At 43.1% G+C, this 15,577-nt stretch overlaps 1 protein-coding gene across 3 annotated transcripts in view; it reads left to right on the plus strand.

The window, feature by feature from the left end:
* The window catches only part of QRICH2 (glutamine rich 2), a 450,378-nt gene that overhangs the window by 355,876 nt on the left and 78,925 nt on the right, over positions 1-15,577 (plus strand). For all 3 annotated transcript variants that reach the window (XM_085616929.1, XM_085616930.1, XM_085616931.1), the window contains exons 15-16: positions 6,530-6,631; positions 12,173-12,397. In XM_085616929.1, coding sequence (XP_085473055.1) covers positions 6,530-6,631; positions 12,173-12,397 — 327 coding nt within the window. The remainder of the gene's footprint in view (positions 1-6,529; positions 6,632-12,172; positions 12,398-15,577) is intronic.

Genomic DNA, 15,577 nt, shown 5'->3' on the forward strand with positions numbered 1-15,577 from the left:
CTGAAGGGGCCCCAATGGTCTTGAATGATCAAGAATATTTCCCTGTTCAACCTCCAGTTGCTGGAATCCCTGAAATTTCTGGAGAACCAATCTGCTACTCCGTTGCTCAAACCCGGGATGTGTTCTGCCGTGACAGACAGTCCCTTGTTCAAACAATAGTCCCAAAAAACTTTCGCTATTTCGCTCAGACCTTTCGAACGTGGTCCCCCCATCTTGTTCACGTATTTTATCGCAGAGACATTGTCCATGCGGAGCATTTCATCGAATTCTGGGTAAAGCTTCGAACTGCAAAGGCACCAGCTAAAAGTTCCAGGCAGATGATGTGCAGATTCTTCTCCTTGTGTGTCCATCGCCCCCCCTGTGGAAAGGTTGGCGCAAGTTGCACCCCAACCCTCTAGACTCGCATCCGACTCTATTATCAAATCTGGTCTTTCCCCGAAGATGGCTTTGCCATTCCATGCTTCTGCATTTTTTAGCCACCAAGAGAGTTCTTTCCTCGAATCTAGGTCTAAGGAAGTCATCTGGGAGTAAGACAGACTCGATTTCAAGGCTTTCGCTTTGAGTCTCTGAAGGGCCTTGTAGTGGAGAGGGCCTGGAAATATTGCCTGAATGGTTGAGGAGAGAACTAGAATTCTTGCTAAAAGTCTCAAGGGGAAAGATTCCAGAGAAAGTATCTTTTTTAACTCTTTTCTGAGTTTCTTTATCTTTTCCTTTGGTAACTTTAATTCTCCTGAAATCGTGTTTACCATAAACCTCAGGAATTGGGTTTCTTGAGAAGAGATAATGCAAGATTTCTTTGTATTTATGACGAACCCTAGATGTTCCAGAAGGTGGATAGTAAGCTCCATGTGGTAAGAAATTATCGTCTTGGACTGGGCCATGATAAGGATGTCGTCTAGATATATTATTAGTCTTACACCCCTTTCCCTTTGCCACGCTACTACAGGGCGTAGGACCTTGGTGAAGCACCAAGGGGCTGAAGATAGACCGAATGGAAGACTGCAGAGTTTTCTCTCCCATGTGAATTGGAGGAACTTCCTGTGTGGGGGCCAGATGGGAATTGTCAGTCAGGCATCTTTTAAGTCTAGGCGTGTTAGCCAGTCGCCTTTTCTCAATACGTCTCTTAAGAGATGTATTCCTTCCATCTTGAAGTGATGGTAAGAAACCCAACTGTTCAGGCTTTTTAAGTTTATGACAGGTCTCTGTGTCTTGTCTTTCTTTTCGACCAAGAAAATATTGCTGATGAAACCTATTTCGTAGCTCTCTCTTATAGCCCCTTTGGCGAGGAGATCGTTGACTTCCTGAGATACGAGTTTTTTCTGTTCATGGGAGAGGAACATTTCGTGGGGTATTTGTGATTGGAAGGGAAGGTCTATAAAGTCTATCTTGTAACCTTTTACTGTTTGTAGGACCCACGGATCTTGGGTTATCAATGTCCAGTTGCCAGAGAAAAGGGCTAGTCTCCCTCCCACCTTTACAGGGGTATCTGAAGGGTATGTCGATACACCTACCTGTTGAGAAAACTCTGGTCTTCCTTTCGCCTCTAAATGATCTTCCTCTATTGCGTTGTCTCTGAGGATTGAAGGTTTGGTTCCCATAGAAAGATGTTTGATGGAACCTAGTTACTCGTGCCAGAAAGGGTCTTGAGGTGGATTGTCCACGGCCGGGGAATCGACCCCGCATTCTCCCGGCCCGTCCAAAAATTCTGTCTTGCAAGACTTTTTTAATTTCGCGTTGGGACTTTTGAATCGGGCTGAAAGCTCCGACATATTTGGCCATGTCGCGGATTAATTCTTCCCCGAATAGGAGTCCTTGTGAGGTGGGACCTCCTTCTTTCTTAGCCAATTCTATTAGTTTGGGATCAATTTTAAGGAGTATCCCCTTCCTTCCTTCGTTCATTTGATATGGCAGTGTTCGCATTGCCAAGAAGGCAAATGGATCTTTGCACCCATTCTCGTAGTTCCTTGGGATCAATAGGAATACCACCAACGTATGCGTTTTCCGCCATGTCAAAGATTTTAGTTAGCGGCCCAATTAAATCAAGAAGACGGTCTTGACATGATCTAAGACTTTTGTCTATGCCCTTCCTTGGGTCCTTTGCACCTTTAGCTATAAATGCGACGACCTTAGGGTCGAGTTCGGGTGTGTAGGTGATTTTGTCTGGAAGGGATGGGCGAGGGCATTCCGATCTTAACCTGGATCTGACTTCTTTAGGGATCTCCCTTCTTAGCCAGAAGCTAATATAGTCTTCTAGGTGTTATGATGGTAGCCATTCTGGAGATAGGGGGTGTTTTATTAGCAGAGGATCAAACATATTGTCTCCAAAAGGGTCAGTGATACCCATTTTTGATCCTGAGGCCTTGTTTGCCTCGTCAGAATTTTCAATTGAATTGTCTTCTTGGACCTCAATGTCCGAATCAAAAGCTGATGAGCAGGAGAGATCTAGCTCCACTTTGTTTTGGTCATCGCTATCAATATGTATAGGGGTCTCTGGGCCTATCTCTTGCCTGTCTGTGATGCCCTCGGCATCGTTCTGGTCTCCGCCTTGGAAGTGAGATCGAGCCGATTTGGATGACACCTTTGATCTTTTTGAGTTTAAACCAGATTGTTCTGTTCCGGCTCTTTTCTTTGGGACCTTAACTGTCCCTTCTTTGGCGCTTAAATTATACACACCGCTAGTAGAGGGCCATCCCCTCGTAAACATATCAAACTTCTTGTTGATGGTGTCATTAAATGTTTTATTAATAAGTTCATTAAATGAATCCATGGCTTTATCCATCGCTTTTGAAACCATTAAATCTAATTTGGTTTCTAGAGAGGTATCAGGGTTGGAAGACATAATGTAGGAAAAAAAGGAGGGTGAATAGTTGTATAAGACAAGAGAGACCAAACTTGTCTTTCCCCTTTTAATCAAATTATTAATTAATAGAATTTGGTAATAGAGATAATGTCTAAACAGGTAAGTCTATCCGACCCTACCTTCTAGTATTAATGTTCCTCTTTTTTTTTTTTAGTTATGTTTAAGGAGATAAATTCTGTTTCAAATATATCAAATGGTGAAAGTTGGTCCGTGTGCGTGTTAAAAGGCTTAATCCGATCGAGTTACAGCAGCAACTGTCAAGTTTGCTGCTGTAACCTAGATGACCACGCATTGTTCAGTGAGCGTGGTCGTTTCGAAGGTTCTTTTCTTTAAAGTTATATTCCCTCCGCGGTACGTGATCAAACGTAGACCGCGAAGGGAAAGACAAGAGGATGGAGTCACCGATGCAAGCGGTGTGGATTAGGACGGACCAAGGTCCCGTGCAAGCGGTGAGGGGGTAGGATGGGGCAATAGTAATGCGAGATGCGTCCGGGTGAAAGCTCCGGTTCGCGTTGAGGCGTCGCAAGGCAACCCGCGTTTATTGCCGAGCGCCAGCATGCGGGCCAAGTACTCGCGTCTATTTCAAAAGACGCTGCTATACAAAAGCGGAAGCCTCATAATTCAACAAGCAGCGATTCAATAAACAAAGGCAGAAAATCAACGTTGTAAGACCCAGTGTAAAGGCACAAGATCATGAACAAACATAGAAAAAGGCATGAAAAGGTACGAAAAGGGTGATAAAAAACACATATAATAGATAAAGGATATCACATAATAGGGTCAATAGGACCCAGTCATGTGATAGGGGGAAAATACCAACATAAAGCATGACATATACAATTGAACAAGCGCGAATCAAAGAGAGTACTTATCTTGATGAGCAGCAGCAACAAAGAAGGATGATGGCTGTGTGCTCATGGACTTTATACTATTTCGAGAATCTTCACAAGTTCTTTATTCTCTTCATTGTTACTGCTGAGCTGTGGCAATAAAGGAGAATTTGCATAATGTTGGCCTCCGTGTCATGCCATAAAATCTTGGTGTTGTTTTGTGTTTCACTAACTATAGAACATTATTGGTGAGGCTTGGTTAATAGTGCGCTGTTATTGTTGCATAGTCCCTACTTGCAATTGTTGTCTTTTTAATCTCATAAGCTTAACAGTGCAATACTGTTTATTGGAATGGCACATAGCATTTTTGTTACTTATGTTTAATTGCTTATTTTAAAACATACTAAAGTACTCGAACAGAGATCGAGCAGTGATTGAGTGCTTACTGTCCTGGAAAGAGGATACTTTCACACATTGAGAGAAAGGTACTTTACAAAAAGACAAGATCGGCAGTCCATGTCATAGGTATTGGAAAAGGCATATTTTGCCTGAGAGTTGGTTATTCTCAATTCCAGTTGACCATGTGTTTGTTCCTTCAGCTGAAGGATAACTGGTACCTCGTGTGATGATCGGTAAAACGTTATCTGTTTTTGTTCCAATTCCCCTGCAAATAACAGGCAGAGTAGATGATAACGAAGATGGGGACAGCACAAGGATAGCTTCTTCCTTGGAGACTGTCTCCCAGTGGCCAGAGCTACACATAAGTGGTCTTCTAATTCCAAATAGAGTAACGACTTTTTTTTAAATCTCTTCAATTCTTTAAAGTTCAATCAGGTTTTTGATGTTACTCGTCAAACTTAAAAGCCAGGATTATCTTCCATATACTGATAAAGTTCGAACCCCTGTGGTTCTTTGCTTAACAGTTCAAAGAACACCAAATTATAAGTCATTTAAGTGATCGTATGTTATTTTCAGCCATGTCTCTTTAAAAAATGTGTGCATATGTTTCAAGGACTATATCGCTCTCTGAGGATTTCAACTGTGCACATCATTTTTGCGCTCCCTGTGAAATAATTTATTTGGTACTAGTCACATCATTTCACCCTCAAAAACTACTGTATGACATCGCTGTGTGTCTAGCCTTTAAGAGTCCTTAAACAAGTTTTTTTTTTTTTGCTTTCTGAGAGTTTCTCTTCAAAACACTTTTCTCAAGACTAGCTTGCATTTATGTAAGGAATGGAGATGGGTTTAGCTGTGAAAAAGATGAGACATGTTATCTTTGGCTAGGCATTGCTCTCTGACTTATTGGTTCCAGGACGCTGAACATGGATGGAGATATTGAGGGGCTGATCTACAGTTTGATGGGTTCCCTGCCAGTTCACCAGGTCGGGGGAGGCCATTGCCATTAATTAAAGATCCTCACCTACCTGACAGAAATCTCTATACCTAGGTTGCTTCTACCATTGCAGCGGATACACTGTGAGCACCAATGAATCTCGAGTGAGCATCTTTTTTTTCCTGCTCAGCATTTCTTAATTTTTTTTTTATCAATCAAACTCCCAAATTGTTAGATTGAGAGGAAAAAAAATGGCCCGACGAACAGGAAGTTTCTTCGCTTTGTGCTCTGCCATTGTTTGTTTTCCCTTCCCAAATCCAGCAGGCCCAGGTAGGTAAAATCTGTGGCATTGCCATGGCCCTAAACACGGTAGAGCCACCACCACTGTGACCCAGTGGGCGTTTGGATGACAGGGTGCCTCCTCAACGATATCCAATGGTGGCGGGAGCTCTGCCAATTCATTGTAAAACTCTAAATCACCCTCCTTAGGTTTTTTTTAAGGTACTGTTGATACTACAATAGAGAAATAGGATTACAGAGGGAAAAAAACACAAGACTGTGATAAATTATGTTTTTAAACTTAAAGTAATCTGTACGATTATATTCACCAGACATCTCCACAGCATTATCCCTGATTGGGCAGTGAAGGGATGGTTTTAAAGGCTAATAAGCAGGACAAGCAGGCCAAATCTCAATTAGACATTTGTCTGATTCACAAACAGTAAAAGAAAACGTACAGGCAGACATTTACGCCTCAACCTGAGCATACGTTTCCTTTTATTTCCTATTCACTAAAATCCTTGGTAGATCACCCGGGAAGCCGCTCCAGATGCGGGTTTCCAGGCATGATATAAGAGATGGCAAGCGAGTTTTTAAAGTCCGCTATTCACGCAGCATGGATTTCTCCAGAGCAGAGAAGTCCGCACAGGAGGAATGGGTCCCTCTGTCAAATGGACTTTTTTCCCTTTTTTCCTCGGGGAAAGCATTTTTCCAGGCAAGAAAGACATTTCCCTATATCCTCAACAAACCTGGGGTGATCAGTTTGCCTGCTCACCCTGGAAGGGGAGTTACTCCAGCTGTTTGCTGAAGTAAATCTCTTGACTTTTTCCAGGGTTGAGAAAAGTCTGGGAATACCCACAGATGTACGTTTGTGGGTGTTCCCAACCTCCAAGGTAAAACTCGCTTTCAAATGTCCATTTCCCAGACAAGAAATGAAGAGTGTGGATTTCTCTGCACTCATGGTGGAGAAAGCTACACATATATATTGGTTTACACCTACCAAGAATTCCTTCCTGAATTTCTGGAATGCTTTAAAAAGGTAAATGTTATCATAGGCAGATGAGAAGTTCCTGGGGTCCACCCTGCTTACTTCTCACTGCCTGCTGCCCCACTTGGAGTAGATGATTCAGATCACCTTAGCCATGAACGTTTGTTGATATGGGATGAGCTCCAGTGAGTAAATGACAATTTATTTCCTGTTTTGTTCTATCCATTTCCGGACAGGCCAGTTTTGACGGTCCCCAGTATGCCTGGCTTACCATGTCATCGCTCCAACCGGCCTTACACAGTCTACGAGCTTGAACAAGTCCGGCAGCAAACCAAGAGGTAGGAATACGGGAATATTAAAAGACTGAGTCTGCGGGGGAAGCTGTGGATGCCACTCTAGTGCGAGCTTAGCTCCTTCATCCTGTGGTTGTTAGTTATGATACTGCCCAAGAATCTGCTTGTGAGCAAGGAGCTCAGTGTGTGCTCGCTCCTTCTGGTGTGGCATAAAAGGCGGGATCCAAATGCACATTTAATTATTTATGCTTTTTATTGAGGTGGGGCCTTGGCGTGCTCACAGCTGGTTCTAGATTTTGGGTAAAAAAGTTTCCTGCTCTAGATAAATCCCATTTGCTCAGTGCTTGAAGGCGAACAACTGGCTGTACTCCCTTTCTGTCTTCTTTCCTCAGTGGTTGGGGTGAAAAAAGATCCCAGTTATTTGGTTGCCTCTGTTACTTGGTGTTGGAGCAGCCAAAGGGGCCCTAGTTCCTTGGCTCCATGGAAGGAACCTTAGGCAAAGATACCTTCTTTCCTCAGTATTTGGAGAAGAAGGTGGTCTGTCCATAGTTGGCTTCTTTGTTCGGTGCTTGAGGAACAGAAGAAATCCTCCCAGTCTGTGGTGCAGCAAAGAAACTCAGTGTTTGAAGTGCAGGAAGGGCCCAGGGCCAGACTGACACCGGTTTGTATTCAGGCCTGATTAGACATCTGTAAGGAGAGACTGTGATTGATATCGCCAAGAGCCAGGATAGAGTGCTGCGGACATCTGTGATTGACAATACGTATATAGCTCCTCAGGTGCCCAGTTTTAAACTTCACAAGAGGGAAGCAGTACATTGTACCAGCCTGGTGTTTGAAACCCAATATGATCATCAGTCTTTTTTAAAAGAGGGGTTTTGGTAAAGTTCATTCAGTGTACTGGGATCTGCCCATGGACTGTGAGTAGAAAATACTGCCATGCCCAGAATTCCCACACACATCTCTCTGAAGGTCTGAAGAGGCCCATGAGTATCTAAAACAGTTTCCACACATATCCATAGCATTTCTCTCTCTCTCTCTCTCGTCCCCTCTCCCCTCCCCCCACCCCCGTCATGTGGCCAGTTTATGCAGCACCCATTCGCACAACCATATCCAGGGTCGTATGGATACCGCAAGCATCATTGACTGTCCTTGGGGCTTCATGCTTATCTCCAACATCACCCATATAGCACTGCCTCCCAAGTGTCATTTATTTATTTGTTTATTTGTTTGTTTACTTACAGCATTTTGAATTACTCAACCCCTTGAACATCCTAACTCTAATTGGATATCTTAAAGCTTGCAGAATATTCACCATAGTTTCAGTATTAGAGTATAATAGATGGGATTCTGCAATCCATGTATAAAAAAACGCTCTCTAATGTCTTTATAATGGGGGACTTGTGAGGCACCCAGTCACTTGTTATAAGGAAATTACCTATTACAGTTGAGTTCTGCCGTCACAATGGCCAGAGCCAGCAGCTGAGGAGAAAGGCCGGTCAGGACCCGTTACATAATTTAAGCAGCTGTTTAAAGAACAAAACTTTTCTTTCTTCTGCTCTGTTTTTCTACCTGTATAGTGACACGCAGACAAGAGATATTTATGGCAGCATGCTCATTTTAGGCCCTCCTTAGGAAATTATAGAAAAGTTAGACTCTTTCTGCATATTTCTAAACATTCCGACCTATTGCACCTTAAACTGATTGTAATCTTTTTGCAACAAATATTTAACAACTTATTTTATTTGTTTAATTGGGTACTAGAGATTCTTTTTTTATTCTTCATGTTTGAAAACATGCTCTTTCTTTAACATGAAAGAGCTACGCACCAAGGGTTTATGTGGCTTGTGGGAAAGGCAATGGTGTGACTATGTGTTATACGGAATAAAGTACCCCTGCTGTATATGATAAGGATATTGCAAATCATAAGGTTATGAAGCTTTCATTTCTAAACCTTATAAAGTAATTAGTCTTTTGGTCTTGTCCCTCTATGTGGTCATGGAACTCCTCTGTGAATTGCAATATCCTTATAAAGTGTGGCAGGGCGTTCTTTATCTCATATATAATGTGACCCTGTGTTTAAGATTCTAAGATTAATTTATCTTCCAACATTGGGGAGGATGGTGTTCATCCTGGGGTCCTCAAACTGCTGCCTTGACACAAAAGCCTTTTAGCTTCAGCCACCCATCTATGAGCTCCTTCTCTAGAGCAGAGACATGCCACTAATGAAGAGATGAAAACATGATGTACCTGTTCTCACCGTGGACCCTCATCCCAGATTCATTCTGGAATAAACTCTGTAGTCTGGGAGAATTCTGGAACTTCTTTACAAACACAGGTTTGCAATGGAGCACTTTCTCAAAGTAATCACTTCCATAAATACAGCTTTATGAGACCCATGCCATCAGAGAAAGCATAGATTCCTGGTGATAATAGGGACTGCCAGTATGCCCTGAACCAGATTGCATAGACATAATCAACTCATCAAAAATCCAGTGGTGATGTTGGTTAAATTAACCCACCCAACATACCAGGACTGCCCTCCCTGTCCCATTCTTATCCCCTCACCAAAAATCCACTGAACTTGTAATGAGAGCCTAAGTGAAGAAGAAAACCAAATCTTAGGAAGGCCCTTTGGTACAGAGCATTACGGCAGCCCATGCTCTGTCTAGAACTCCACCCTTGGCATGGGAAGGATGCAGTCCTGGTGATGCTTTTAAAAAGGTATTTCCGGACCTCTGGCGGAGGTTGAAAAACATATCCATCAGGGTAGAATCCCTGAAGGACCTTTCTGTGCGGTTCAGAAACCTTTCAGTAGAAAGCCAGAAACAAAAGCACTGCAGTTATTTTTAACAATCATATATTCTACAAACCTCTAATTGAGAATGTATACAAGTTAGTACTGTTTGGACTGAATCTCACTATTTACTGCAATTGCTCAGAACGTAGAAGTGTCTGTAAGATTGTTTTTGACCGAAGATAACTCAAAGAGAGCACACTACAGGTCAGGTTATCATGCCCCCCTCAGACTCAGAGTCTAATGCAAGACACCATAAAAAGCATTCCTCTTAACCTCAGCAGATGAAGAAGATGCGGAGATCTCCACTGTCAGTAAGTGTATACTGGCATACCAGACCCTGTCTTGTGGGACTCTCCTGGAGAGTAGCCAATGCTTCTCAACCCATGGGAGTCTAGGGAAACGGTGTGGAGGTAAACTGGAGTGTTGCTGCTGAGTTCCTTTGGCTTTGGTATAGTGTGCTTCTGCTCAGCAGAGCATCATCTTGATGGAGCTCATGACAGGGTAAAAGAAAAACAATAAAATGATGGGCGGAATGCTTGAATCAGTTTCGGTCACTGAAAACTATCATAGTCAGTATTCCAGTACATTGTATATTTTTATCGCTTGGCCACTCCAGACAAGGACCAACTTTAAACAAATTTACTTGGTCCAACCTCAACAGCAACAGTTCAACCTGAGCAGCCAGACCACGTCCCCTCTGAACAGGAATTTGTGCTGGACTGTTCCTATAGGAGCAGGACCAAAGGCTGACTTACATCACATCCTCTTTTTGTTTTTCTCAGGATATGGTCCAAAGCACTGGAGCATACTGGCATCCCGGTTAGGGAACATGCTCAGTATGGTCCTACTCAGCTGTTCGCTGTCAGTATGTATTTTGAAACTGTTACACCATTGACTTCTGTACCTTAGATTGAAGTGCAACAATCCCAAAACCTGCATGCAACTGTTGTCCACTTCCAGAAGACAAACAATAGCTAGGGAGTCAGAAAGGACCGATGTGAAAAGTGCATGAATAAGGTTCTACCCGTAACATCTGTTATCAGGCGGTGGAACCACACATGTACTCTCTCCTGTCTTACTCATAGCAGCAACAGGAATAGATTCCATACAGGCTTACTGTAGAGTAACATTGTAAACATTTTGTTTATTCAAGATACAGGCCTCTTGGACAGCAGTGCTCCCCTACATGGCAAGTGTGTAACAGAATTGGCTACTGAGCAATCATAGTCCCCATCAGAGTTCTAAAACCTGTTTTATCCTTTGGGTTGCAGATTATCCTAAGAATGTAAAGAAAATGGCTACATATAGCTCAGTTTAAGTGCGAAGTGGCCCAAACTGAATGGACAATTTTCAGGTCTATCCACCTGCAGGTCTGCCATCACCTGATCTTAGGTCAGCTTTTTGCTATGCGCATTTCTTCACTTATTGGAGGAAACAGGCCTTCTAATTGGGCTACATATTGTCAAAGGTATCCCTTTTCTTAATTAAATGACTAGACCTGGTGCCTGAGCCTAGATCTTGTTCTAGGTGTGCCTTACCTCAGTGTAGGGAGTGTGCCTTAGAGTATAATATTGTTTCCCCTACTCCTCTGGAGTGCACATGTGAGATCTTGGGACCTGTGCACTGCTATGTATGCCAGTTGCCTTACTGCAGTGAGTGTGTTTGTTCTTCCGGCCCACACACTAACACTGGTGTACCTTACCATATTGCATTATGTAGACCTACTTTTAGTGCCTTCGGTACTCGGTCGGATTTCTCCACCTCACCACTGGGATTGATTGAAGTAATGCAGCACTTTCTGCATCCTCCTGCAAGCTGACTGCAGCCCCTGCACTGACTGTGAACAGCTTATTATTAACAGCCTCCTGTTTTGTAAGGAACAGCCCTGCTTATCCAGCTTAACCTGCTGGGTCTCGATTCTTAACAGGTCTATCCCGGCTCCCTCCTACTGTCCCCTGATGAAACACATTATTCAGAAAACCCATTGCCTATACTAGGGCACTTGCCTTCTTCTTGACTCTCAGGGGCATATTTACAAGGGGATTGCGCCACTGGAATGCCACTTTTTTTTTTCGTCCCAGTGGCGCAATGCCCTGCAGCATATTTACAAAGTGGCGTTAAGCCACTTTTTTGTGGCTCAACGCCGGTTTGTAAATATGGTACCCTTTCACTCAGATATCTGCGTGAAAGGGGCGTGAAATGGGTGTTGCTATGGACATTTCACTGCAACACCTATTGCTTTTTGATGCTGCCCCAGCGTTAGAATAGCGCAACAAGGAGAAATACTCTTATTTCTCCTTGTTTTTGCTTTTTCTATGTGGGCTGCATTCTGCAGCCCACATAGAAAGAGTAAAATGCTATTAATTATTGTTTATGTGCAGGAAGGTGTCTCCTACGCTCACTACACCACTATATGTTTTCTCCAAAATAAAGGTGTTGATTTATTTACTTATTTTTTTTATCTTTTCAATTGCCATTTGGTACTTAGTATTGTACAAATTATTACTAGGGACCATTATTTCCTATACTATACTTAATACCCCAGGTGGTCCTTGGGTTTCCCTTGTTAAATGGTACTACTTTAAGTGCCAGCACACTGCTATGGGTGTTCCTTACAATACTGGAGTGTGTGGGTCTGGTCATGGGCGTGCACACGGTCGGGGGCAACACTTGCATTATTGAACTTAGAGCTGGCTTTATGCTCTTTTGCTTTCACATCTGTCATTAACTATGCCGTTCTCTTCCTTTCTGTTCTGGATTTGTGCACTCTACTCCCTCAACCAATGTAGTATGAAGTCAGGGATTTACCACACCCGCTATGAGGCAGCCCAGCTGGAGAAGAGCGTCAATCAGCTACGTCGCATTCACTCTCGTATGCGGATGGAGATAGAGAAGGTGCAGCTCCACTTTGGGGGCTCAGTGAGGGCCAGCACCCAGGCCATCAGAGAGTTGCTGCAAGCACGCTGCATCAGCCTGGGGCAATACCGAAGGCGATATGAGAGCAAGCTGTCAGTGTGAGTATACATAGAACAGCCAGATGCCTTGCATAAGACTAGAGTAAGGATGACAATAGCACACAGAGACAGAATGGGCAGAGGGAAGAGTCATAGAGCGAGCAAGTAAAGCCAGATCAACCAGAGAAACACTGTGGAAGAGAGAAATCAGTACTGCACATATCACCCAAAGACCGATAAGTAGCCAACAATAAAGGAGACAGTACCACCCAGGGACAGTTAGGGCCGAGCAGTAACAAGAATGGCCATGCCAAAAAGAAACACAATAGGGGTAAAGACTGCAAAAGAGGCCTTACCAACCAGAGGCAGGCTGGGCAGAGAGACTGGAGAGCATTCCAGGCCAAGCCAACCATAGCTTAGCTGAAAGTGAAGGGCCCCGGGGCAAGATGTAACAGTAAATTTGTCAGAAAGGGGGAAAGAGAGCAGCAAGATAGCATATGTCAACTAACCAGATACATGTTAAGTGGAGAATGCAGAGAGCAAGTCAGGCCATGCAAACCAGACGGTCTGAGGTCAGGGTACAGAGATCAAGATGGATATACAACTTTATAGAGAGAAGCAAGAGCTAGGAGAGTAAGACATGCCATCTCATCCAGAGGTAGGTGGAAGAGGGCAAGGCAGGCTACACTAACAAGAGACAGGCAGATGAACCATACCACAAATATTCAGACAATGATGTAAGGAAGTATGGACTTTGGTAACCAATCACAGGCTGAGGGGGAGAATTGAGGAGCATGATCAGCCATGGAAGCTACATCCATCCTTGGGACTTATCCATACTAAATTGAGATTCACAAAGAGGGAGACGGGCCATGCTGACCAGTGGTAAGCTGAGTGAGGTGTGCTATACTTACCAGACTCATATTATGAAGAACAATTGAAGTGCAAAACAGGCCACACTAACCAGTTGAAAGCTTGGAGTCAGCAAGCAAGATTGCTCCTTCTAGAAAGAGAAGTGGGAAGGGTCATACCAGCTATAGCTACAGGGAAAGAACAGACTAAGAAGATAAAAACCACCCTGAGTTACTTTGAGGAGAGATGGTGAGTAGCGAGTTGGGCAGAACCAACGAGATGGAAAGAGAAGAGTAGGGTGAGCCCTAACAACCAGAAACAGGTTAACTCGAAAAATATAGAGCCAGTTTGACATAGCAACCACAAATAAGGGGAGGAGACAAGAGAAACATCAGGGCATCCCAACCAGGTATAGGCACAGGGTGTAAGTAAGGCAATGCATGTGAAGTAAAAGATAGCTGAGGCGGGAAGAGAGTAAGTGGAGCCATTTCAACAGAGGCAGGAAGAGAGTTCACAAGATAAGACGGGCCATACCAACCAGGGACATGCTAAATATCGGACAAACAGAGTACGTTAGGCTATACAAACTAAAGACAGGCTGAGTAAGGAAGAGAGAATGTGGGCCATACTAAAACAGCAAGGTTTAGGGAGGAGGAAAGTGAATATTGCCACACCAACTAAAGGCATGGCGAAAAGGGTGGAGGCTGAAGAGAAAGAAGCACCCTACTAGTCAGATCAATTCTGAAAAGGAAATTAAAAGAAAAAAGGCTCAACAAACCAGACAGATGTTAAGGGAGAGGGATTAGAGGAAGATGACCTATACTGATCAAAGACATGCTTAAGAGAAGTATAGACCAGAGCAGAATAACCAGAAACAGCCTCCAAGGAAGGCAGAGAACAAGATAGGTCATATCAAGTAGAGGCTAGTAATAATAAAGGTTGGAGGGCACACTGAACAATGTCATCTAGAGACAGATTAAGGAAAAGAGAAGTCAGATGGGTCTTATCAACCACAGGCAGACTGAGGAGAATGTGGACTGGTAACCAGAGAGATGCTGACTCTTGAAAGGCAGAGGGCAAGGCAGACTATACATGCTGGGAAGCTGTCCAGTCTGAGAAAGGTCACATAAGCACCCACATACATGCTGGTGGTCAAATGAATAACACAGCCATGATGTAGGATTCTAATTTTGGCTGCCAAGAAGGAAAGGTGGTACTGGTACATGACTCTAGCTATCATGTAAAAATCTCTTACGCTTTGCCACTGTCTACACTGGGTCTCAATGAAGTTGGTCCAGAGTTGCCACTCTTTTTCAATTTGAAGAACACTTGAGCTGTAGCATTTTGAATCACCTGAAGGTTCTGTGTAGAATTCTTTGGCAGATTTAACTAAAGATATGGACCCATTCACTAGGCAGGTTCCGGGCGTGCCTGAGTGCAGCTGATGACTGATGTTTCTAAACATACACAAGGTCAATGGCAATCAATTTTTTCTATCTTTAATTCTTCCTTTTTTTTTTTTTTTTTTTTTTAATTTATCTTTAATTCTTCCAATTAAAATGGTAATCCTATTTTCCAACTGCAGATATTAAAGAAACTTCTTCTATTCTTCATCTCCTCTCGATGGTGAATATTACAAATGTCTCTGCCAGCTCAGCTGGATTATGTCTAGTGAATGGTCCATATCTTTGTCCACCTTCTGCACAATTTACTGTACCTCTTTGACTCTGCCAGTTGCACCAAAGGTGCTAAATAGATGTTAAACATTCGACGTAATATACCAGAACCCAAGGAACCCCACACAATGTTCGCCAGGAGGATGAATAGGGAGGAACTCATTGGCGATGGTCAGATTGGAAAGAAGCGACCCATGGTGGGCACAGCACTGAATGGCAGATCAGGGAACTTAAAACCTAGGAGACATTTAAACCTTATAGATCAAATAAATCACAAGCCTGAAAATTATTTACTTTCAGTTCCTCTAATACTAATTTGAGTCCCTACAAGTTGTTACTTCAGTCTACAACTAAATGAACCTTTTTCATGTCTGCCAGAAATCCACAAAGGGATTCCAGGTTTGGATAAATGCAATTACAAGTGCCTATTTCTGTGCCATGAATGCAGTGAAATCTGTAGTAGAAAAATGACTCGAGGAGTGGGAATTCAGTGGTTCAATGAATGGTTTCTTGAGAATACCCACAAACGTCAATTTATGAGCAAACTCTTTGCTGTTCCCTTTCCATCATGGAAATATTAATGTACCCTAGGCAAGGGAATCCCAAAAATGCAAACATACGTTCATATAGGAATTAAATTCTCCTCCCTTACTTGTACATTTTAATTTGTCTTTAGGACCCTATTATCAAATACTTGTATTTACCTCAACAT

This window comes from Triturus cristatus, chromosome 7, assembly GCF_964204655.1.
Source record: "Triturus cristatus chromosome 7, aTriCri1.1, whole genome shotgun sequence".
In the NCBI taxonomy this organism is placed as follows: Eukaryota; Metazoa; Chordata; class Amphibia; order Caudata; family Salamandridae; genus Triturus; species Triturus cristatus.